The 26,105-nt window shown below is 37.6% G+C and overlaps 2 protein-coding genes across 7 annotated transcripts in view; one reads left to right on the top strand and one right to left on the bottom strand.

Moving 5' to 3' along the window:
* Positions 1-26,105, top strand: part of LOC309509814 (uncharacterized protein) — an 83,055-nt gene that overhangs the window by 22,441 nt on the left and 34,509 nt on the right. The gene's annotated exons all lie outside the window — the stretch shown is intronic.
* On the bottom strand, positions 6,692-19,039 carry LOC309509816 (uncharacterized protein). 2 transcript variants are annotated; one of them, XM_082184776.1, is made up of 7 exons: positions 18,966-19,039; positions 18,826-18,892; positions 18,541-18,725; positions 16,237-16,391; positions 15,591-16,054; positions 7,321-7,529; positions 6,692-7,162 (listed from the first exon to the last, which is right to left on the bottom strand). In XM_082184776.1, the coding sequence occupies exons 2-7, from the start codon at positions 18,839-18,841 to the stop codon at positions 6,953-6,955; spliced, it is 1,239 nt and encodes a 412-aa protein (XP_082040902.1). In that variant the 5' UTR covers positions 18,842-18,892; positions 18,966-19,039; the 3' UTR covers positions 6,692-6,952. The 2 variants fall into 2 exon arrangements, with proteins under 2 accessions (XP_082040902.1, XP_082040901.1); XM_082184775.1 differs by lacking the exon at positions 18,966-19,039 and having other exon boundaries at positions 18,826-18,958.

Raw genomic sequence — 26,105 nt, 5'->3', positions numbered from 1 at the left:
ACGCTGCTAGGCAGTCTGGCTACCATGGACCAGATTTTCGCCTCAGTTAGGGAACCAATCACAGAACGGGGAGGGAGCAGCAAGACGATGATGACATCTATGCGACACACCGAAGCAGTTTGTTTATATCTATGGATCTAACATGAGACGTAAAAATATATGCATATTTTTAGGAACACATCTACAAAAATATGCCTGTATTTCAAATTGATAAAATAATTTAAAATCCACATCAGTTTATTTGTGCCGACGCGCCACGCCCTCACAGGATCTATAACGTTACCTAGGCTACTTTCATTTTTTAAAAATTCTTCATAACCGCGCACGCGATCTGCTTACAGTCGTCGAGATGGATGCTGAGGAGTTGAAGAAAATAATAGCTAGTGGAGATTGTAAAGTTGTCGACAATACGTCATCAAAAATAAAGTCCAGTGTTTGGGAGAAATTTGGAGTTATCTGAAGAAAATATTGTGAAAGGCTTTGCTGCAAACATTTTCGTGTTGGATAGCCACAAATGTGGAACTTCATCCCCGAGGAAACACGCAGAAACTGTGGTAAGAAAGCAGTTCTATCGAACGGTATTTTTCATATTTAACACTGTTAAGTACAGTATGTGTGGTGTGCAGGGCGTGTTTGAACCCAAAATGGTCAGATGTAGGCTAGACGAAATTGCGTGGCATATAGTGTTGTAGCCGCGTCTGTTCGATTGGTAAAATGTGATAAGGCACTCAGTTTTGTGGTAACGTTAGCCATGTTCTTCATGTAGCAGCTACCGGCCTTTTGACAGCTTCGGCTGAAGTTGTCCCTTGTGTTAATTGTCGTGTAATAACTTCTGTATGACCTGGCAATAAACATTTTTGTAAGTGTGTCTATAATGTGATAGTCTAAACTGATTTTATTTCGGGTGCGGGTCGGGTGTCGGTTCTATTTTAAGCGGTTGGGTGCAGATTTTAATTAGTGCTGCTGTCGGGAAACGGGTCGGGTGCGGTTTGAAGCACTTCGGGTGCGGGTGGGTGCAGATTTACAAAATCGGACCCGTGCAGACTCTGGTGTACACATAAATCTCTGACCCATCGTCGTCTTCTTTGTTGAATATCTGTCGCTCTACATACGTCATCTGGTATAATTGAAACGATTGGCTATGAGCTACGTACAGGCGCATTTGATAGACATTTGTAGCGCCCAATAAACGGCTCTGGGCATTCGTAAACCACGCCTCAAATACGAGAAAATGCACATGTGGTTCCCAGACCAAGTCTCAAAGAGAAAGTGGTCTGACGTTAGCCAGGCTAGTTTTTTACAATCGCTATGACAATTTTTTCAATACATTTAACAAGTTTCCTAAACTCTTAATGCACCAACACACCTAAAACACACAATTGGCAAAACGGTTAATTTCATGCTCAAAATCACACATTGTAAACTAAACTACAAAACTAATTTTCAAAATATAATAATACACTAACACAATACACTATGTCTAACAAAACACTGCAAACATGTTTCAAAATCAAATAATTATTCAAAACACTAACACATGTTCTCTTCCAACAGGAACATTTAGTCAATCATAACACAAAAATGTGTCACGTGTCAATCATGACAAAAAAAACCCCACTATCATCAGCTGAAATTACAGAAACTGCATTATTTCATGTGTCAGGTCTGCCCTTATACAATAGACAGTATATTGTATTGATCATAGATTGTGTTTTTTTTTTAAGTCTCTATATTTTTATAGTTTTGTTTGTAATGTAAATGCATGCATTTTGTTGTTGTTGTTTTTTGCAGCAGAAATTCAATACAACAAAATACTGTAAATGACCCTTCTTAGAGTAGCTTTATAGAATGTATGGTTTGTGAAAAAAGGAAGACAGAGACAGAATTGCTGCAGTAACGGCTTTATTTGCAACAGGACATTTCTGCAAGATAACAAAAATATACAATATAGCTGCCATTTACAGTATTACAGTACTGTATGTGAAAATACAAAATATACAAACAGAAAAGGCCATCATCTACAGTGATCTGCCCGGTAAAACCTTTCATCTCCAGGCTCAAAACTCCTCAATGGGGTTGAGGAAAGGGAAGTAAGGGGCAAGGAAAATGGACATCATCCTCTGATGGGAGTCAAACCAGGCTGTGACTAGACAGGAATGGTGGAATGCCACATTGTCCCATATTTGCATAACTTCAGTCAGCTGTTTCTCACTAGCAATGGAATACAGTAATGTGAAAATACAAAATATACGAACAGAAAAAGCACCAGAAGAATAAAAAAAAAAAGAGTCATCTTCTAATTATTTGCATAATTCAATCAGCTGTTTCTCAGTAAGAATAGAATAAAATACAGGGGATATATCTGTGTTTCAATTCACAATATAAGCAGCTGTTTACCTTGACTTTAGCCTGTAAGGTTAGGTTTAGAACATGGTGTTATCTGTTCTGACATACAGTGTTAAAGCATTGGTAAATTTGGCAGTAAAAATCCTTTGTTTTGGTCTTGTTTGAGCTTGTGTGTAAAAAAAGTTCAATCATTTTAAATTTGTGTTAATTGTATTCATTTTGTGTTAAAGCTACAAGAAATGTGTTAATAGTATAGCTTACACAGACGGATGTAGTGCTAACTGTGTTAAGAGTTTTGGAAAATTGTTAAAAGTATTGAAAAATCTGTCATAGCAATTGTAAAAAACTGTAATTGTGTGCAAAATGAATTATATAATGTTGACTACACTGAAGGTAATGATACAATAATGATTATGATGAAGTTTTCCTTCATTAAGAAGTTTTCCTGTAGCTCAAACAGTATAGCATTGTAACGCCAAGGTCATGTGGGTTCGATTCCCAGGGAAAGCCAGAACTGATAGGAATGTAAATGTGTTCCTTGAAATGCAATGTAAGTCGCTTTGGATAAAAGCGTCTGCTAAATGCATAAATGTAAATGTAAATGACACATGAGGTGTACCAAGCAATAAGCGAACTGTCTGACAACAAAGTAAGTGGTTTAGATCATATCTCTGCTGAACATCTTAAATATGGAAATAAGAGGTTAGCTCCCCTTTTAGCTCTGTTTTTCTGGTTTTATGATTCATGGCGTTTTAACAACTGGAGTAGGCTATGTCAGAAAAGAAAATGAAGACTCAAAAACATTTATAGAAAATGTACCCAGTTAACTGCACTGTTGGTCCAGTGCTGGAGTTCCTGCGAGAGCGATCCACTTCAGGGTTATCAGCATCCACCTTAAAGGTTTATGTGGCGGCCATATTCTTACAACATTACTTTTGGTGGAATATCCTTAGGGAGAAGACCATTGGTAGCACGTGTCCTCCGTGGCACATTGAGGCCTGCGGTACACACCGGCTTGGGATTTGGCTTTGGTTCTCGCTGGCTCCCCTCGAGCCTATTGAGGAGCTTCTAGGCAAGTTTCTGACTCTCAAGAGTTTGTTCTTCTTAGCTATCACTTCTCTTAGAAGGATAGGAGATTTGCAAGATCTGTCGGTTGCCCCTTCATGCTTGGAATTTGCACCTGGCATGGTGAAGGCGTTTCTTCATCCTAGGCCGGGTTACGTTCCCAAGGTCCCTACTAATGTGGCCAGATCTATTGTTCAGCAGGCCTTCTATTTACATTTACATTTCTGCATTTGGCAGACGCTTTTATCCAAAGTGACTTACATTGCATTTCAAGGTACACATTTACATTCTTATCAGTTCTTGTTGTTCTGTCCTCCTCCATTCCAGGATCCAGACCAGGAAAGAAATAATCTGCTGTGTCCTGTTCGGGCATTAGATGCTTACGTCCACAGAGCCGCTCCAACAATTTCACACTAGACAGGCACTTGTCATTATGGCGGCATGGGTATAAATGTTTCCACAGCGTCAATCAACGTAGCCCTTGAAAGGGAACGCCTCTGTTACGACTGTAACCCTGAAGAGGGAACGAGAAGCTAGCGTAACCGAGGTGTTTTCAAACATATTTTCTATTGTATGTATTACTGGAAGCAACCATCATGGATGCAAATTATGAAAATGATGGCGGAAAAGATAGACAAATAGAAAGGAATTAGTGATCAGTCAATAGGTTCCTATCAGTTTTGGAATATATATATATTTAAAGTTTGTTTGTTTGATTTGACTGACCAGAAGAGGGCAGCAGAGACTGACATTTCACACAAAGTCAAACTATTCTGAATGATATTTGATAAAAACCTTTCAAATAACATGGAGATGAATTTGATGATGAACGTTTGAGAATAAGAACTGGCTCATTCTGAACCTTTTCAACTCTGTAGTTTGGAGAAAAAGAGTTAAGTTTGTGTTGTAAATTTATATCAGACTTCAGGCAAATCTGCTCTGGTCAAATTCATTATTTAATGCACATATTTAATGACAAGAAAATGAACTTTGTCCATGAAGAGTTGAGTCTCAGTGAAGTACAGTAATCTTATGAGGATGTCAACCTGAAGAACCACTGACACAAAATTCATCATAGTAATTATTATGGGATGAAAATAGTATCTAAATGATTAACACGTGCAAGCACACTTATCAATGAACTTGATACATGTTGCAGAAATGTTTTATCCATGCCTTTCAACTTGTGTGTGCAAAATGCAAAATTGAATGAATGTGAAGCAATTTGTACAAATAGAGAAATTTTTGTGAATACAAATGTTTTCCTTTGTATTAGTGTATCATAATTTGCGCATGCAACACAGAAGATGTGTGGATCAGGTGACGCGCGTGCATTCATTGACGTCTTTTCTGAGTCGATCTCATTTGGATTTGGATTTTGAGACTTTCTTTTTGTGGTTTTTAAGCATTTCACAACCCACACACAAACAACTACAAATGAAAAGGCCTGGTGCTAATTATTAATGTGTGCACAACTACCCATCTATTTGACAAATTCACAAATGTGTGTCCCTACATTTAAACTAATACAATACAACTTGTGTGTGCAAAATCCCAAATCACATGAATGTGCAGCATTTTGAACAAATAGAGACATAGTTGTTAATACAAAACCTCGATTTTGTTTTAATGTAGGCCAGAATTTGTGTGTGCAACAAGATGTGTATTTGTGGATCAGGTGACACCCGTGCATTCATTGACTCGTTTCTGAGTCGATCCTATTTGATTCATTTGGATTTTTAGACTTTCATTTTGCAGGTTTCGCCTTGCACGATCCACACACAGATATCTGAGAAAACCTGCTACCACTAGATGGCAGTATTCTGCTAAAACAGACAACAGCAGCATAATCAAGCATTCTTCCCCATTTAAGACGCTTAATGTGAGTGATATTGAAGAAACAAATTTAGTTGTCACCTGATCCACACATGCACATCTTCTTTGTTGCATGCACAAATTATGATACACTAATACAAAGGAAAACATTCACAAAAATGTCTCTATTTGTACAAATTGCTTCACATTCATTAAATTTTGAATTTTGCACACACAAGTTGAAAGGCATGGATAAAACATTTCTGCAACATGTATCAAGTTCATTGATAAGTGTGCTTGCACGTGTTAATAATTTTGATACTATATTCATCCCATAATCTTACATGTCACTGTTTATAACACAGAGCGTTCATCCTTTGCTGGGATGCTTAAAAAAATATTGGGGGCATAAATTAAGAGTATACCCACTTCTCCAGGCACCATGGGATTATCAAAAATTGTTAAGTGTGTGCGTGTGTGTTGTCATGTAGGTTATAGACTGATTGTCTTGGCTTGCATCCATGAAAAATTGTAATATTATAGGCCTACTGCATATTGAGAAAATTTAGATCGGTATTGCGTAACAATTGGGAGACGGGGACCCCCCCGAACATTGACGGGTATTTCGTCTTGGTTTTGCGTCTTGTTAATTTGTTTTCTAAAATGTTCATTTGTTTTCTAAAATGTTGATTTATTTTGTCCTTGGTAAAAGTGTTTAGCCCATGTAATTGTGTTTTATGGTAGGTAAAAATGTTTTACATTTACATTTATTCATTTAGCTGACGCTTTTTATCCAAAGCGACTTACAATTGCTATATATGTCAGAGGTCGCACGCCTCTGGAGCAACTAGGGGTTAAGTGTCTTGCTCAGGGACACATTGGTGTCTCACAGTGGATTCGAACCCGGGTCTCTTACACCAAAGGCATGTGTCTTATCCATTGCACCACTACCACTACCTTTTGCAAAATGTAAATTTGTCTCAAGTTTTGTAAAAGTGTTTCATTCTTTGTAATGTTGCTTTGCACTTCCCGGCCACAGTATGTTGTGTCTACATGCCTTATTACAAATCTACGTGACTTATTACAAAGAATGAACACTAGGGAGAGTTATAGAACAAGATGAGGGTGTAGTGTAGTGTGCACACACATGGAAGAGAGTTCAGTCGGGATTAAAGAGTGATTAACCAAGGAATTCTTGTGCCATCATCTCTTTTGTTGTTTTGTAAAGTTAAATACAGTAACTTTACAGTTACAGTACCACACTTACTAATAGTGATTTTAAAATGATATTTTAGGCTTAATATTAAGAAATGTGTATTGTGCAATTATAATATTTATATGTCAGTAAATATGTTAATGGGTTTGTAGGATACTTAGTATGAAATAAATGTATTTTAAATACATTTTGGTATAGCTTTTTTTCACTAGGGATATGATTATTTAAAACAAAAACAAAAGTCAATAATAATGTTATCAAACTTTATTAGTAGAAGCATTCGTCCATTTTTATCCATTCAACAAGAGTCTTTTTGCAAGAGCTCATAAGAGATGATACATACAGAGAGGAGTATATAAAGAGTGTTTTAGGCATTAAGTAGAAAGGATTACAGAACTCTGCAGTTTACAAGTACAGTGTTTAAAAAGGCTAAACATCATCATACCAGGTTACCAGCATCATGAGGCAGAAAACTCAAATAGGGCGATGAGTGTGTCAGCGCTCTGTAGATCATTCAGAAATGGCAGGTGTAGCAGAGGATGTCACACTGGATGGTGGGTCTATTTCCTCCAGTTGTTTCTTTACACAATTGTACTGTATTTGCCACTCCTCATCGGAGAGAGAGGAAGGACTGACCTCCAGAAACCTGTAGGCATCTTTGTTCTGGAGCTGAAAGATGACAGATGCTCTTTTACAGCCTCCAGCAAAACAGCCCCAAGCCTGTGGAATTAAAACATTTACACAAGTCACATTAGACGAAACCTTAGTAATGGCTGGACAAAATGAGACTGACATTTAGGAGGGAACAGCATTCCTCCAGCATTCCCACAGGTATCTTACTGGAAATGTTCTTGTAATCATGTGAACATGACTTTTACCTCTGTAGCTGTTTTGATTGAATCAAGAAATACATCTTTTAGGTCGACAAGGTATTTGATAATATCTTCTCCAGCAAAGGTCTTCTGTTCCAGGGAGACCAGCAACACACGAACGCTCACCCAGAAGATTTTGAGCTGAATCAGAATGTCCTGAATTTTTGTCAAGCTTTTCTGAACTTCACTTAGATAGATGGGGTCGGGTATGGAGCCTGTAGAGGGGAAATAAAGGTTTCAACAAGCCACACGTTCGCTCCTTGTCTTAAACTAGACTTAAATCTTGGCACAGTCTTAAAGGGACTGTAAAGCTGTGTCTGAAACCGCTCACTCGTTCACTCATTCACTAATCCCTACATAGTGAATGGCAGTTGAGTGCACTACATCAGCAAAGAGTGAACGAAAATGATTGAGCGAATTCGGACGCTGACATAATTATCACGCGCCAGAGAGCTCGGACAGTTTCGTCATAAACATTACTTACCCATCTTTGAAATTTCCTTTTTTGGCTGTATGAATTGTATGTAACAATTGTATGTATGTATTTTTCACGTTTATTGTGTTATTTGATTTAAAAAAAGACTTGCTTGTCATATTTATTTACTTTTTACAGGTATATGTGAAAATAAAAGAGAACAAAACACTACACATTTGTTTATTCAAATATAGATATAACGGTATATAAATAAATAAATAAACACATAAAACTGTCCAAATTATTCATTACTTTCGCGGGGTTTCCAGTCCTCCAAATGATTGTTTTCTATCTCGCGTGCGCCGTTGCCATGGTGACATTGTTGCCGTCTGTTATATTTATTTTTCATTCGCACTCTATCACCTTATCGTGTTGGATTGTGGGAAATAGTGTCTCAGCAAGTGTACATCGGATGTACACTCGAATTCAGAGAGGATTGTGGGTAAAAGTAGTGAACGAAAGTAGGGAATGATGTCGTTCACTCAGAATTCGGACACCACTACAAAATGGCCGACACCCTAAATAGTGCACTATATAGTGGATAGGGAGCGATTTCAGCCACAGCTTAAGTAGGAATTTCTCCCATCTAGCGGTGAAATTGTATTTTGCATTCAAACAAATAGTGCTCTCCAGCGCCTCACTTTTTCAAATGCGCGTTGCATCTACGGTAGCCGTTATGTACCTAAAAGCTATGACAGGATGTCTTATAATAGCACTTCGAGTTTTTCTTCAGGTGAACAGGTTTGTTATTTAAAACAAACTGAAACTTGAAACCACGAAAAAAGAATGTTACAGTATGAATTACTGACTGTGAAAAACATTAACTAAGGTAGTAATAAAGCCTTCTTTACTCGTTATATTTTTTTGAAGTAGGCTACGTGCATTGTTAGATATCATCATCATCAGAGGCTTCTCTAATGTTACTATACTCAATAGCTGCTATTCATCAAAGAGCCTGTTTAACTTTTACTATAAATGTTCTTCTGTCTATATAATAAAGTACACAACCAAGCAATGAAAAAAAAAAGCTTGTAATTAAGACCGTAACATTGACTTGCCTGTCGAGAAGAAAGCAGGAAACTTCAGCGTCTCTTTTGAAAGCTTTCTCCTGCGTTAGCTATCCCGACATTAACCCTTGTCTTTGTAATCAACGGTCACGTTTCCTTTTACGGTCTATTTTGAACTTTTTCGACGACGAGGACTCCTTATCCTGTGACTCAGCATATGTATGAATGAACGGTGTATAAATAACCGTGCAGTGCAGCCTTTTAAACTTGCCGGTGCAGTGACAAGCGCCTCTCACTGCTCTGCTCCTCCGCTTCTGCTGACTTCAGTCACGTGACGCTGGTTCTGAACGAAACGCGTTGGCCTAGTACTTTTGGTAACACTTTATTTTGATAGTCCGTTTGTTGAGACTTTACTAGTTATTAGTAGCCATTCAGTAGCTTGTCAACAGTGCATCAGTTGACATTCAACAACACTGTTTCAACTGACAAGTAACATACGTTCAACTGACTGCCTATAGACTATAAGGTACAATTCAAGTGTTAATCTACAGATTTTACAAAAAAGTGCCTGTTGACTGTCAATGTTATTTTGCTACAGGTTATTAACCAATTGGCGACTAACTTTCAATTGTCAACTAACTTTCTGTAGATTGAGTACCAACAACTCAAGATCAATCTGTCAGTTAAAAGTCAACAGTCATGTCAGCATATGAAGTATATGATACTGTATATCCTACTCAAGGGGTCTCATATGCATCAAATTAATGATTATTTTAGCTGATTTAAAACAGTTTAAAAAAAATTGTTAACCATTTGTAGATAGTCTGTTGATATAGTCAACTAAAGATTAGATCTGTTGCTTGTCAACAAATAAATTGTTTATGATCAGTAGACTATTAATAGACATTATCCACTAAGTGTTAGTAGATATATTTTAGGACTATCTAATTAAAGTGAAAAACAGTTGATACCAGTAGAAAGTCTATAACCCATCAACAGATTAAAGGGATAGTTCACTTTGAAATTAAATTTTGGTATGTTTTAGCTTACCTCAAGGGCATCCAAGATGTAGGTGTCTTTTTTTCCGCAGTAGTTTCAATTTTGATATTTTTAGGTCAAACCGTTCTTGTCTGTCAGTCATATAATGCAGGTCTATGGTCACGGTCTCAAAACACAAGCACAGAGTCCAAATTAAAACAATTCCCCATCGTCCAAATTAAACAATTCCCCATCGTAAGTACACATTGATGGCCTAAGACACGAAACGAGCGGTTTGTGTGAGAAAACGAACAGTATTTATATCGTTTTTACCTCTTGTACACAGCCATGTCGAAGTGCTCTGATCTGACGTGTACGCAGACTGGTGCATAGATATATACACTAGATGTCGCCTTGGCTACGGCAGTTCATTGAACGAATGTCTTTAAGGCGACATCTAGTGTATATATCTATGCACCAGTCTGCGTACACGTCAGATCAGAGCACTTCGACATGGCTGTGTACAAGAGGTAAAAACGATATAAATACTGTTCGTTTTCTCACACAAACCGCTCGTTTCGTGTCTTAGGCCATCAATGTGTACTTACGATGGGGAATTGTTTAATTTGGACGATGGGGAATTGTTTTAATTTGGACTCTGTGCTTGTGTTTTGAGACCGTGACCATCGACCTGCATTATATGACTGACAGACAAGAACGGTTTGACCTAAAAATATCAAAATTGAAACTACTGCGGAAAAAAAGACACCTACATCTTGGATGCCCTTGAGGTAAGCTAAAACATACCAAAATTTAATTTCAAAGTGAACTATCCCTTTAATATATTGTTTATGATCAGTTGACTATTAATAGACATTATCCACTAAGTGTTAGTAGATATCTTTTAGGACTATCTAATTAAAGTGAAAAACAGTTTATATCAGTAGAAAGTCTATAACCTATCAACAGATTGAAAACATACTTTTTTTGTACGTTTGGATAGATGCTGAAACGTATGATACAGACATGTCTGCAACCAGAGCCGATCAGCCCTATACGCACACTACGCAAAGTGCGTAGGGCCCTGCAAATTACTCAAGGCCCCGCCTCCCCCTCGTGTCAAAGCGCGTCAATCAATGTTTACAATATCGATGAGAAAATGAAGCGGAACTATCCTTCTGGTCACGAAAAGAGAGAGAAAACAACATCATAAGAGTTCATTGCAGGAACAGTTATCAGGCAGACTTGTGACTCTCCTCTCAAAGTTTGATGTCAGCAAAGAACAGTAGGCTAAAGTTAAGTTGATGTGAGTTGATTTATTATGTTTAATAAACGACAAAGGACAACGGTGTTTGTTTATAAACTGCAGCTCGGAAAAGATAACATTTAGTCATTTAGCAGACGCCCTTATCCAAAGGGCCTCGTCGCGCGTTAACATGCGATCATATCATATGAACGTGCATGAAATGAAACGCGCACTTTCCAGCAGAAACATCTGTTGTGAGTCGGGACCAGTACAATACGGGCGTGATGGCACTCCTCATTACAGTTTTAAAACAAGACGATGATTATCTAGTAGTCGCTCAGTCAAGGTTTAGTTACAACTCTGCCCAAATGCAATATGGAAAGCAATGTACTGACACTGACTATTGATAGGCTCCATTGAATTTAAAATGTTGATTGGCTGGAGATTCTGGTCAATATGGATGCACATCCCTCAGTAAATAATAACCATCAAGAATCAAGAGTATCAAGAATTACTTTTATCATTTAAAACACAGTGACATGCTATGGCGCCATTTTAGCTTTTATTCATTCACAGGATAATTATGCATTTTTGATATCAATAATTCAATTTGTACTATTTAAAATGTGAATTCTTGATATTAAGAATGAACTTTTTACTAGTAACAATGTCTTCTGATATCAGGAATTACATTTTCGCTACAACTAGTTAAAGGAGGGATTGTAGTGGGAACACTGGGGTGTCAGGTGTGACTATGTGGCAATGGCAAATGGTTCATGGCTCACAGGTCAGGTATGAGGGCCCCTAAACAGAATTTTGCTTAGGGCCCCAGGGAGGTCAGGATCGGCTCTGTCTGCAACGTAGAATTATTACGAATTCACAGCTACAAAACGTTTACGAATCATAAAGATATCTGTATAATTTCCCTTATACTGTTTTATAGATAAATGTAAGTTCCCTTAACCCTACTCCCAAACCTAAATATAAATTACTCATTATGACCGCCGCTAGCGTAGCTAGCCGGTCATATAGGGATTGTCAAAGTTTTTTTTTCTTTTTTTTTTCGTCACCTTACTGAATTTTTCGTCAACGATACCAGGGACACCGAAGCACCGGGGAACATGAAATTTGGTGGGCATGTAGCCCCACTAGACTTCTAAGGAAACATTTCGTTTGGTCCCCGGGGGCCACTCCCCCCCCGCGCTGGGCCCCCCCAAACCCCCAAAAATGCAGTTTTTCCTAAATAACTACCTGAACCGTGGCACCGAGGATGAAGACATTTTTATGGTATGTTCGTCTACTAGACTTTTACGGAAAAATTTCGTTTGGTCCCCGGGGGCCACTTCCCCCCCCTGCGCTGGGGCCCCCGTAAATTTTTCGTCAACGATACCAGGGACACCGAAACACCGGGGAACATGAAATTTGGTGGGCATGTAGCCCCACTAGACTTCTACGGAAAAATTTCGTTTGGTCCCCGGGGGCCACTCCCCCCCCGCGCTGGGTCCCCCCAAACCCCCAAAAATGCAGTTTTTCCTAAATAACTACCTGAACCGTGGCACCGAGGATGAAGAAATTTTTATGGTATGTTGCTCTTAAGGGCCCACATCAACCTAGCCCATAATCACTCATTTGTGATTTGCGCCCCTCCCATAAAAAATGAAAATGCAATATTATTCTGCTTTAATCGCCCCTATCTTCAGTGGAGATGTTCAGAACTGCACCATATTTCATGTGTATGATTAACTTGACATCCTCTGGGGGTATCCTCTGCTAAGTTTTGTAGAATTTCATCCATGGGGGGGTATAAAATAAATTCATTTATGTGCACATTTAGTGACTGTACACTCATCGGCCTGTAGATGGTGCTGTTGAGCGAAGGGTTGCTGGTTTAGGATGATACTGTCACACACACACATGCAGGAATACAAACAAACGCAAGCATGCACACACACTGACATCCACACGCACAGACACACACCCATACACACACATACAAATCCACATGCACAGACACACACACACAAACACACACGCGCACACACACACACACACACACACACACACACACACACACACACACACACACACACACACACACACACACACACACACACACACACACACACAGACACACACATACACATACACACACACACACACACAGACAGACATGCACATACTATTACTTTTTTTAGGTATATACATAAACACGCAATACAGCCAAATTACTCCACGTCATTTATTTTTGTGGAAAGCCAGTGCAGGCCTGAGCGGCGGTCATATTTTGTACCGCGATGCGGTACATCTAGTTTTATACAGAATATAAAAAGAATAAAACACTTTATGGACAGAGATGTGTAGGGAAATGCCAGTTTTATTAATAGCATTTGAGTCACTAACATTAATCCTACTCCTGCCCCTAAACCTACCCATAACCATTTCTTAAAACTATGCAGGCTAAAATTATGAAGAAAAACAACAGATGTGTAATCATAATAATTTATTGCGAAAATGTAAATCGGTACCAAAAGTCGCTCAAATGACGATGTGTTGCAGTCCTCTCTGGCAGTATATAATAGTTTTGTATAAGGGACAGAGCAGAATTTAAGTTATTAATACATGAAAATGTTAACCCAGCTTCCCTCTGCGTGAAGACGGCGCGCGCGCACGCTTCTGCATTTCAATGTTGTTTCAACTGAAACACGGCATGCTGCAATCTGTGACCAAGCAGGCGAGAGCCAATGAGCGTTTGATATCACTGCCGTAAAACATGTCGTAACGCTTCTTGAGGGCGCAATTTTTGAATTTAAATTCATCACGAGCGCGGGATTTGACATTTACGAGATGGAGCTCGCTGGATGTGGATGAAGGGCTGAATTTGGATCTGTTTCTTGCTTGCGTATGGATTATAAAGATTTGGATTACATCTAACGTTGTGTTAGCTAATAAAAATGATGTATTTTGTTAATTTATATTGTGTTTTGGTGTATTATGGTTCTATAGGAGAAAACGCCTTTTGTGTCTCACCGTAACGTTAAATAAACTAAATGTTACAAAATGGTTAAACGATTAAAGAAGGTATTGTTAATGGTTTAACTATAGTCTTGTCTGTTAATCCTCCGAAGCGAGTTTGCAGCAGGAACAGAGATTATTTCTTAAATGAGTAACTGTTATAACGTTAAACTGCATTTATGCGATTTTCTGCAATGTCTGTATGTAGTTTCTGTATGTACTGTCATGAAAGGCTAAATGTATTCATTAATAATTATTGTTATTTGTTGTTTATAACTTTTGATCTTGGCCTCGGGCATTTGAAATGATGTAGACTATTGAGAGTTTTCTCATTTGGAATGCTCAATATAATTTTTTTCACATAATCAGATGGTTCAGATGTGATCGTGATATCCTTGTAAATAATGGGTTGTATTTATTTATTTTTTTATTTAATAAAAGTGATTTTTTTTTTTCTCTGATGTGCTGGCCATAGTGTTTGTTCTACCTCAGTCAGGTTAGGTATGCAATCTGTTGATAGGTTATAGACTTTCTACTGATATCAACTGTCTTTCACTTTAATTAGATAGTCCTAAAAGATATCTACTAACACTTAGTGGATAATGTCTATTAATAGTCAACTGATCATAAACAATATATTAATCTGTTGATAGGTTATAGACTTTCTACTGATATAAACTCTTTTTCACTTTAATTAGATAGTCCTAAAATATATCTACTAACGCTTAGTTGAGAATGTCTATTAATAGTCTACTGATCATAAACAATTTCTTTGTTGACAAGCAACAAATAAGCAACTACATGTAATCTTTAGTTGACTATCAACAGATTATCTACAAATGGTTAAAACATTTTTAAAAACATTTTTAAATCAGCTAAAATAATCATTAATTTGATGCATATGAGACCCCTTGAGTAGGATATACAGTATCATATACTTCATATGCTGACATGACTGTTGACATTTAACTGACAGATTGATCTTGAGTTGTTGGTACTCAATCTACAGAAAGTTAGTTGACAATTGAAAGTTAGTCGCCAATTGGTTAATAACCTGTTGCAAAATAATATTGACAGTCAACAGGCACTTTTTTGTAAAATCTGTAGATTAACACTTGAATTGTACCTTATAGTCTATAGGCAGTCAGTTGAACGTATGTTACTTGTCAGTTGAAACAGTGTTGTTGAATGTCAACTGATGCACTGTTGACAAGCTACTGAATGGCTACTAATAACTAGTAAAGTCTCAACAAACGGACTATCAAAATAAAGTGTTACCGTACTTTTTGTCCCTCTCTGCTATTATAGTTTTTCAAGATGGCGGAACTACATGGAAGCCTCCGTGGACTTACCCGTCCCATGTATATAAAGATAATAAATTCTTCGTTTACGAGGATTAGTCTGATCATTGGCATAGGTATTTGTACATCATTGAGGGCATATTTATTAATAAAAATATTGATTTTAGATAATAAAATACCTAAAAAGCTACATACAGTCCCTTTAAGCATGACTTGTCATGTAAGTATACTTAAAACATGAAAGAAAACAGACTCACTTCGGTCAAAACTTGCTCTGGCAGCCTTCATCTGCAGATCCATCATCTGGAGTTCGACCTGCCAATGCTTCTGGTTCAGAGCAGTCTTATCAGCGATGAGGATATCCAGTTCAGCTTCAAGAGCCCTCACATGTGCATCTTGTTCAGGATCATGTACAGCCTCATAAATGCTTTTAACCAGCAGCCCGATGAATGGAACGACTGCAGCGACGATGCTGAGGTCATCACTTGTTTGAGTTATGGATCTGACAAATTCTTGAAGCTCTTGGTGTTTGCTGTTTATCTTTTTCTCAGTTTCATGAAGCTCTGCTGTGGTTTTCTGGAGTTTAGATTTCATATCATTCAGGGCTTTTTCAATCCGCTTCAACTCTTGGTCCTGTTCTGCAATCTTTTTATCTGTTTCTATTTTTTCCTGGATAACATCACTGGTGGCAGATGCTACATCTCTGTTGTGTAAATCATACCTATACAATGTTGAAGAAATGTTGCAGTGAAATTAGCATTTTATAACAATGGGCTGTGTAGCTTAAACGTTTATCTTAAAATATGTTCATACTTTTGCCTGATTGTAGCAGTTGCATGTAGAAGAATAATTCAATTGCTCAGGGTATTTTTAAATATGTCTTCATGAGGAAAATATTCTTACCTTTCCACTATCTTGTCCACATCAGTGATAATGTCTGTGATCCAGGCTCGTGCTTTTCCTAGGAATTTGACCGCCAAACACCGCTTATTTTTCTCCACAGCTGTCATCAACATGGGAAACAGCGACTTAACCAGGTTTTCACTGGTCAAAATACACTAGAATTAAGAAACAAGTATCTTAGAATTTAAAAACAGACAGTCACACTGATGGCGACGAAACATTCAGAACTCTTATTGCCTGCATTTGTCCTGTATCTTTCTGAAATGCTGTTCATAATGCTGCTGCATTAAAGGATTAGTTCACTTAAAAAAAAAAACTATTCCTGATAATTTACTCACCCCCAATGTCATTCTAGATATCCATCTCTTTCTTTCTTCAGTCGAAAAGAAATACATTTTTTTGTGGAAAACATTCCAGGATTTTTCTACATTTAATGGACTTCAATGGCAACCAAATATTAAAATGTTCAAAGAAGGTTCAAATGTCCGTCTCAGTGCAGCTTCAAATGCTCAAAACGAGTCGAGAAATAAGGGTCTAGCGAAACGATCGGCCATTTTCACACCAAAAAAAATAAATAATTATATACTTTTTAATCACAAATGCCCGTCGTGTACCATCTCTGAGATGCGCTACGCATTGCGTCGTCAAGTTGGAAAGGTCACGCGTCACGTCATCCATCTATTCGTCTTTGTGCTCCGGTTCAAAAAGGTAGGGAAGGGTGAAAAATTCCATCTCATTTTCTCCAAAACTTTTATTATTATTAATAATAAAATTATTATTATTATTAAACTATTATTATTATTATTTTATTTTTTTGTGACCTGTCCAACGTGATGATGTAATACGTGGCGCATCTCAGAGATGGTACAAGATGGACATTTGTGGTTAAAAAGTTTATATATATATATATATTTATAATTTTTTTTGAAAATGACCAATCGTTTCGCTATATAAGACCCTTATTTCTCGACTCGTTTTGAGCATTTGAAGTTGCATTGAGATGGACTTTTGAACCTTCTTTGGACATTTGAATATTTGGTTTCCATTGAAGTCCATTAAATGGAGAAAAATCCTGGAATGTTTTCCTCAAAAACCTTAATTTCTTTTCGACTGAAGAAAGAAAAACATGGACATCTTGGATGACATCGGGGTGAGTAAATTATCAGCAACATTTTCAGTCTCTCTAAATCCCTCCTCTCCGCGAGCTCTGCTCTGCTCTGATTGGCCAGATGGCCCAGTCCGTTGTGATTGTTCTACCGCGTACAGCGCCTGTCGGAAGCTACACGCCCATCACCATAACAGAACTGAGCTCAGTCCTCAGCGATTGTAAACACTGTAAAGACAGTAACGATGACGTCGATTGTAGTAAGACAGCAATATCTCGAGTTAGCCGGTTAGCTGGAAACATACACAATATAAAACACAGAACTACGTATTTTGAAAACCTGGTAGAAAATACAGCAATAATTAATCATACTAACAGGATGTGATTCTGAGGAGTAACTTGGTCCAAATATATTGAGTACTGACCCATCTTTCACGAGCAAGAGTTTTGCGAAACCCGAGATTTGAACTCGGAGATTTGAAAAGCAGTCGTCAGCAAAATGGCGTTTGAGAGCTGGTCAAGTTGTTTGCGGGCAGACAACATACTGTAGGCAAGAATTATGCAATGTATCTTCTAGTTGCGTAGAACCGTAAAGGAGTGGGATTCGGATAACAATTACTCTTAAAGGGGGGGTGAAGCAAGACCACGAGACATTAACGAATGAAAAATGCAAGTAAGTTATTACCTGTTCGTGGTCAGCCGCGTGTGAGGAACTAGTGTACGTATTTTATAATGCTAACTTCAAATAATGCTAATAGTAATTTAAAGATGTGGTAGCATTGGATCTGGACGGGAAGGATAACTCGGGGACTGGGAAGGGGTGTGTCGCGATTCTGCCTTCTCACACCGCGACACAGGTTCGTGGATCTGAGTGTCGTGATTTCGGTTTCATATCGCATATCGTTACCGCCCTAGTAATTTTAGAATGTTAAGTTCTACTTCTGTAGTTATTTTGGTGAAAGTAACTCAAAAGTAATACAGGAGTAATGTAACGCATTACAATTCTGAGACAGTAATATTGTAAGGTAAAGAATTACTTTTAAATAACAGTAACAAGTAATGTATAATGTACAGTATTACAGTTCGGATGTAACTTGCACAACACTGTTTACTACAGACCCTTCATGTTTGGTGAGTTGACAAAAAAAAAAAAAAACCCAGATGAAAATACTGAAATCAAGAGAAATCTGAAACTGTACTTTCAACATAGTTGCATTAGAGGAGCCGAACAGAAGCTGGGTTTCCAAAGCGCGACTCCTGATGATTTTCTCCAGGTTGGGGAAGTTGACCAGACACAGGTAAGAGAGATGGTAGAGAAGCGCTGTCTTTTCGGCAACAACGGGAAGCTCTTGTACAAACTCCGGGCTCCACTGGGACACAGCCACTGGTGAAAAAAAACATTGTATATTTTAAAAGACTGAAAAGATCACATTGATGGCTGGAATTGTTTTCAAATCTGTTTGATGAAATAAGATAATACTTGCTTGTGCTATCAGCCATCCTTAGTAGGTTTACACAAAAATGTGTACAATGAGTTTCTCCTACAATGTACTAAAAGTAGAACAGATTTGTTTGGTTTAAAACATGAAAATTATTATAAAAATGTGAAGTAAAACTGACTTACCTTTGCGTTAGCAAGTGATATGGAGAACAATGTATCTGGTGCTTTTATACTAAAGCTATGACCATCCTGCCTCCGCCCTCAGAGAGAATGACTTAGAAAGAAACTGTTAACTTCTGTTTTTGGGGGTCGCTTGAGTCATGGAGGTTTATGTTGTTCGGCTTCATATGTTCAGTAAGTGGTTTTGTTAATGGTTAGCATGATTGATTACAATCTACAATCTATTGGCAATCCAATTACCATATCATATCCCATATCAATCTGTGCCAGAGTTTGAATTAACTCACTAGTACACAGCTTAAATGTAGGCACTTCCTAATAACATTAAAGGAGCATTTCACCCGTGGGAACATTGATCTTTATTAAAAGTTGGTCATATATGTAGTCGAAATGTATTAAAATTATGAGTTATGACAGAAAGTAACTTTAGGGCGAATTTGTATGGAAAACCACAACTCCCACAATGCAACACATTTGCACAGCTCCACAAGCCACTCCCACTAATCCAGAACACCGCCTATGAGAAATCCGCCTATCAGAGAAAGCACTAGGCTAGCTACCGCTTGAGTTTGAAATTCATTTCACATAAAAAAATTTGTTGTTTGGCGAACTCATCATTGAATTATTCCTTGTTACTATTTATTTTGAAATGGTGAACTACTGCATGGTACCGGGATGTTCAGTCCCCCGACCCGCACCCGAAATAAAATTAGTTTAGCCAATCACATTAGACACAATTACAAAAATGTTTATTGCCAGGTCATACAGAAGTTATTACACAACAATTAACACAAGGAAAACTTTAGCCGAAGCTGTCAAAAGACCAGTACATGAAGAACATGGCAAACGTTACCACAAAACTGAGTAGCCTTATAACATTTTACCAATCGAACAGACGCGGCTACAACACTATATGCCACGCAATTTCGTCTAGCCTACATCTGACAATTTTGGGTTCAAACACGCCCTGCACACCACACATACTTAACAGTGTTAAATTTGAAAAATACTGTTCGATAGAACGGCTTGGTTTGTTCCCACAGTTATCTGCGTGCTTCCTCGGCGATGAAGTTCCACATGTGCGGCTATCCAACACGAAAATGCATGCAGCAAAGCCTTTCACAATATTTTCTTCAGATAACTCCAAATTTCTCCCACACACTGGACTTGATTTTTGATGACGTATTGTCGACAACTTTACAATCTCCACTAGCTAGGCTATTCTTCAACTCCTCAGCATCCATCTCGACGACTGTAAGCAGATCGCGTGCGCGGTTATGAGGAATTTTTAAAAGTGAAAGTAGCCTAGGTAACGTTATAGATCCTGGGATGGCGTATAGCGCGTGGGCACAAATAAACTGATGTGGATTTTAAATTATTTTATCAACTTAAAATACAGGCATATATTTGTAGATGTGTTCCTAAAATTATGCATATATTTTTACGCCTGCATGTGATTGTTTTAAACCCGTGTTTAGACCCGTGTCCGACCCGGCTTATATCAAAAAGTTACCACCCGATTAGTTATTCTAAATGAACTTGCTGTTAGATCGGATAAAAATCTCAACGTCATGAATATCAAATCCAGCCCCGGACGCCGGATCTTGTCAAAAGATATCCGTTTGGCTGGTGTGTGCAACCCAGAAAACCTGTCAACAGAAAGTCTTGTCTTTTAACTCAAGACTCTATTAACAGCCTTCTATCAGATTCAGCCTGAGTGTTTGACTGGTTGGTTAACTGAGAAAGCCAGAAAAGAGCTGAAGCAGGAGACGAAGTCGAAGTGATAATAATAGTTTTTTGAATAATCTTAGTTGCATATGTCTCAATGCTCAACTGGCCAGTACAATTCCAACAAGTGTTATTATACCAAGGGAAAACAATTGAGAATTAGGCAGTCACGTATCTCACAAAACAAATCAACACTCTTATGGAAATGTACAAGACTAAGATGAGAAACACTCCTGAAACTGTAACTAATAAAGTTGCTTTCAAATGATTCTAAAGTGGCCCAAATATTGATCCCACTCAGAGGAGAAAAGACCAGGATCCTCATTGAATTAAGCCTGTTCGTGCAGAACTTTAGCTGAATTGTACACTGCTCTTCCAGTGTTGTCTGGCATATATGAACAACACTCAGTTGCAATCACTTTGCATGTTCTTCCCTGGGAGGCTAACAATAGATCAAGAGCCATTCGAGTTTGTGAAACAACCTTCCAACCTTCCTCATTTCATGCACTTCCTCTGAAATGTTAGCAATAGAACTAAGTGTAGTTTTTGCTGTGGCCTCAAACGCCTCATGTAGTGCCTGCACTTCATTCTGTAAATCGCTTACTCCTTAAAATGATAAAAATCATCCCAAATATTTTTCAGTTTCAGAGATTGAATGCTTTGTGTCTTGATTAAATTGTTTCACATAATCCTCTGATACTACTCGCATTGCCAGTAGAAGATAAGCCAAATAGCATCTACCTTTCCATCCTTAGGAAGGAATGGATAAGCTTTGTTTCCATAAACAAGATGGGTATACTGTTCCTTCATTAATGAATAATTACACAGGAACAAACGGGCAACGAATTATTAACATTCTAGTAACTACTATTAACTAACAAGAAACTCTGATTAACAAATTAGTAAGTAATAGCGCTCAGATTAATGTAGTAGTTCACTATTAGCTAATCAATAACTACTATTTTTTTCATACCTCCCAGAGAACTACTATCTACAGGTTCATAATTAACATGAATAATGCATAATTTATAATATAAGGTGATGGTAACCCACTAGTAATGACTCAAGTATTACTACATCATTCTAAAGGAACTACTAATTATTTGGATCAGTATCTAAAGTGAAAAACACAATAACTACCTAATATTGACTGAAGTCACTGTAAGCTTTTGAGATTTTTGTAAGATTTTGAATAGTAATTCCTTTCAATGGATTTGGTAACACTTTAGTCATTACTAGTGTGTTCCCATGATCTTCACTTTAGAAAACTGATATAAATAATTAGTAGTTCCTTGTTTCTTGTTAGTTAATAGTAGTTACTAGAGTGTTGGTAACACTTTACAATACGGGTGCACTAATCTGCATTAATTCATGCTTAATTAATGCACAGATAATAATGTGTTAATGTATGACTCATGAAGAACTAAACCATTAATTAATGATTACTGCATCAACAACTATTAAGGATTCTAAATGATTAATAGATTAAGTAATATATGAAATTGAATTGTTATTAATTAAATGTGTCATAATGTATTAATTCCTTAATAACTTATCTTATTAACTAAAAGTGTAAATTAATGCGTTAATTACCACAGTTGGTCAAAGCTATGTAGGCTACTTCAACTTCTAGTTGTCTGCTTAAATTAATCATTAACTAATGATTTGCAAATGTATCATTATGTTATGACTTTACTTGTTGAGGCACATGACTATTAACTAATAATTGTCACAATATTAACAAATTGTTGCTAACTACAGATGCGTCCCATATCAAAGGGTGCATCTGACGCGCTAGGACCGGTCTAGCCTACGGAGGATTGTTCTTGTCGCCTGGCAACTGAAAGCTGCCGATGACGAGCGGGAGTAACGTTTGCACTGGACCTTTTTTACATTCAACTGGGTTTTATATTCAAACAGGGTTGAAAACCTGTGTATGTTCACCATGGTCCATTTCTGTACATAATACAAGTAATACACCAGCCTACAAAATCACATCAAGGTAAGATATAAGTGAACATTTGAACCTTTGAATATATAGAGGCCGATGTCAAGTCAAGTCAAGTATATTTGTATAGCGCTTTTCACAATACAGATTGTATCAAAGCAGCTTCACAGTATTAAATTAAAATAAAATAATACAACAAGGTTTGTTTCTAGTGGAATTTATTGATTGATAAAATAAAATAAAATATCCCCAAAATATCCCCAACTGAGCAAGCCAAAGGGAACATGTAAGCTTTCTTTTCGTATATCATTAGGCCTACATTACGCAAGTTAACACCCAATACTTGAACAGTTTAAAGTGTAATCCAGCCCAAACCATCTTAATTTAGCTGGCCATGGTTGGCTAAGCCGAAAATACATGTCCTCCAGTAAAAATGTAAAACATAAAAATGACAATAGCCAATTCTGGCTCCATAGCTGTTTACTCAATTATATCAAATGAATTATCAGGATGGCAGCTGTCCTCTCGCACCGTTGCTTGGTGCTAGGAGCAATAATAATAATAATAATAATAATAATAAGTGTTTCTGTATATAAAGTTTGGCTGGATTCAGTCACTTCAAAATAATTTGACACGATAATGTGAATCTGTGAAAATAACTTGGAACTCTTCAGTTGATCTAAAACATCCCGTAGCAAACTCTGATTTCTATCTAAACTGATCAATTAATACATATGGAAATAAATTCATTTGGGAGTAAATAAAAAATAAATTAAATTTATTTTTATTTTTAATTTCTGCAGGTTTGGTCCTGCATATTTCAGTGGCTGTATCTGTGACAATACAACATATGCTTTAAGTTTAATATGCTTTAATGTTATTAATAATCATTGGTGCCGATCCTGTGGGTGCTCAGCCATTTCCGGATGGATGATTATATAAAATATAATGATTATTATGAATAATAAAGCCATATATGGTTTTGAAGAATGAATGGAGGCTTATGCTCCTTGGCCGACTGAAGGGTGTCATGGAAATGCTTGATATATTTTGTATTGATTTTTGCCAATAGTTTAGGAAAATTGCTGGTAAAATGTATTTTGTATCAAAAGTACACCAACCTCTGTCTATGAAAAGTGAGAGTAGTTAGAATATCACAAATAAATAGATGGACAAGATTATGACGCACATAATTCTTAATAAATCGTTGTCTATTTCACCCCGTCGCCAAATCATAGAAGCATGCAGTTAAGACAATTGTATTCATCTTAATAACACATAAAACAATATACAGAAAGATTTGTTCACAGAACTAAGAGCTTCTTCTCTTCTTGTGTCGGCAGACTAGATTTCTAAAATGAGGGACGGGCATCAAAACTGTGATGTTGTGTGTAATATTCAGTTCCTGTAAGAAACTGTTCCACTGGGTGGACTATACTGGAACTGAATATTACACAACAGTTTGCAGAAGAACTAGGGATGGATGATCCCGAAGCGCAGATGTTTCGAAACACTGATCCAAAGCGTGATTGAAAAATAAAACCAATGTCACGTGGCCAAATGGCCAAACGAAGCCTCGAAGTGTTTCACTAGTGTTTCATCAGGTGTGGTCCGCCGAATCAGCGTTTGATTGACACGGTCGGGAACAGACCACACAATCGCACATCTGTATAAAAGTGAAATTAACGCATATTGACCTCGTGGGTTTTTGTGAGAGGAGTTTGATTTTGAGATAGCGGATTTTTGAGGATATAGTGATATAGTGCGGATATATGGTTATAGTGCGATTTGATTAGTTATAGGCTATTTAGGCTTACATTTAAATTTACACAACACATTGACTGATAGGATAGAGACAGACAGAGTATACATATAGTGACACATTAATAGATACATAGATATAAATAGACATATATATATAGACAGCTAGATTAATAGATAGATACATATAGATAGATTATAGATACATATATAAATACATAGATAGATTATAGATAGATACATAGATTATATCTAGATATATATCTAGTAGTGGTGTCAACAATAATCGATTCGACGATGCATCGCAATGCGGGGTATGCGCGATTCAGCATCGATGCGGCAAAGTGCCATAATCGATAATCTAACTGTTTATTTTCTGGCCTTGAGTTGGACAATAAAGTTGTTTCAATTATTTCCGGGGGCATAACAACAACAACAATCAAGATGGCTGAGGCGGAGGGAGATGACTATAGTCAGATAATTAAAATAGACGGGTAATTAAAAACCCAAAGCTTGGAAAGTGGACATCTGGGCACAATTTGTATTCTACGAAGTTAATGGGAAACTAGACAGAACTTACGTGGTGTGTACACACATAGCAGCCAATCAAATCTGTTGTTCAATATCTGACTGCTTGTATTGCCTCATGACTGATGAAAAATTTGCCTTGTTGTGTGCAGTAGAATTTTGATGCATCGCAATGCATCGTAGAATCGAATTGTATCGAATCGTTACCTGGTGAATCGTAATCGAATCGAATTGTGAGGGCAGTGCCAATGCACACCCCTAATATCTAGGTACATATCTAGATACATAGATAGATTATAGAAACATATCTAGATACATAGATAGATTCATATAGATAGATACATAGATAGATAGATTTGGATAGATAGATAAAATGGAGGCTCCCCAGAAGAGTCTGTCAGACTGTACATCTGTGGTCTGGGAGCATTTCCGTTTAGAAACCCCAAATAAAGTGAGATGTGTGTATTGTGATCGGCAGCTAGCCTGTATACTGCGACAATACATCATCCATGATGCGCCATTTGAGGAGCACTCATCCTGCCGTTTTGCAGGGTGCAGAGGATGGCATTCCCCCTGTACCTAGGCCTGCTACTGACACTGCTGGGCCATTTAAGCAAGGTATGCATTGTTTGAAATATAATTATAATTGAAATATAATTCCAAACTTTTGGGACACTGTTTAGAAAGTCCATAGCCCTATTCCCTACAAACTAATGTCCCAATCACAACTGCCAATCATGTTAAAAATAGCTTCAATGTGAATATAATATTGTCACGGTTCATGAATTCACTGTTTTCTTCGTGTCTCGTGTATTTGTTGTTCTGTGTGTGTGGGTGTGTGTGAGTGGGCGTGACCGCTTGTTCCTGCTGATCAGCGCTCCAGCTGACCTCATTCCCCGCACCAGCTGCTGCCAATTCACTCACCTATAAAGACTCATCACACTCTCCTCTCTTTGTCAGATCGTTGTTTGGTGTCCTCAGTGTGTGTCGTTTCCAGTCCTGTTCCTGATTCGAGTTCCCTGTTCGGTGTCTTCGTGGTGCTCGTCTCATCTCATCTCGTCTGGATGTTCACTCTCACTGGATTCACCATCACCTGTCTTCACCAGCACGCTGACCATCTAGTCCCTGCGCCACCAGCCCACCCGTGTTCCCGTATTTCTTTGTGTCTTTTTGACCCT

Source organism: Leuciscus leuciscus, assembly GCF_965113295.1.
Source record: "Leuciscus leuciscus genome assembly, chromosome: 11".
NCBI classification, from domain to species: Eukaryota; Metazoa; Chordata; class Actinopteri; order Cypriniformes; family Leuciscidae; genus Leuciscus; species Leuciscus leuciscus.
The sequence above is the reverse complement of the archived record's forward strand: the minus strand, read 5'-3'. Positions and strand labels throughout refer to the sequence as shown.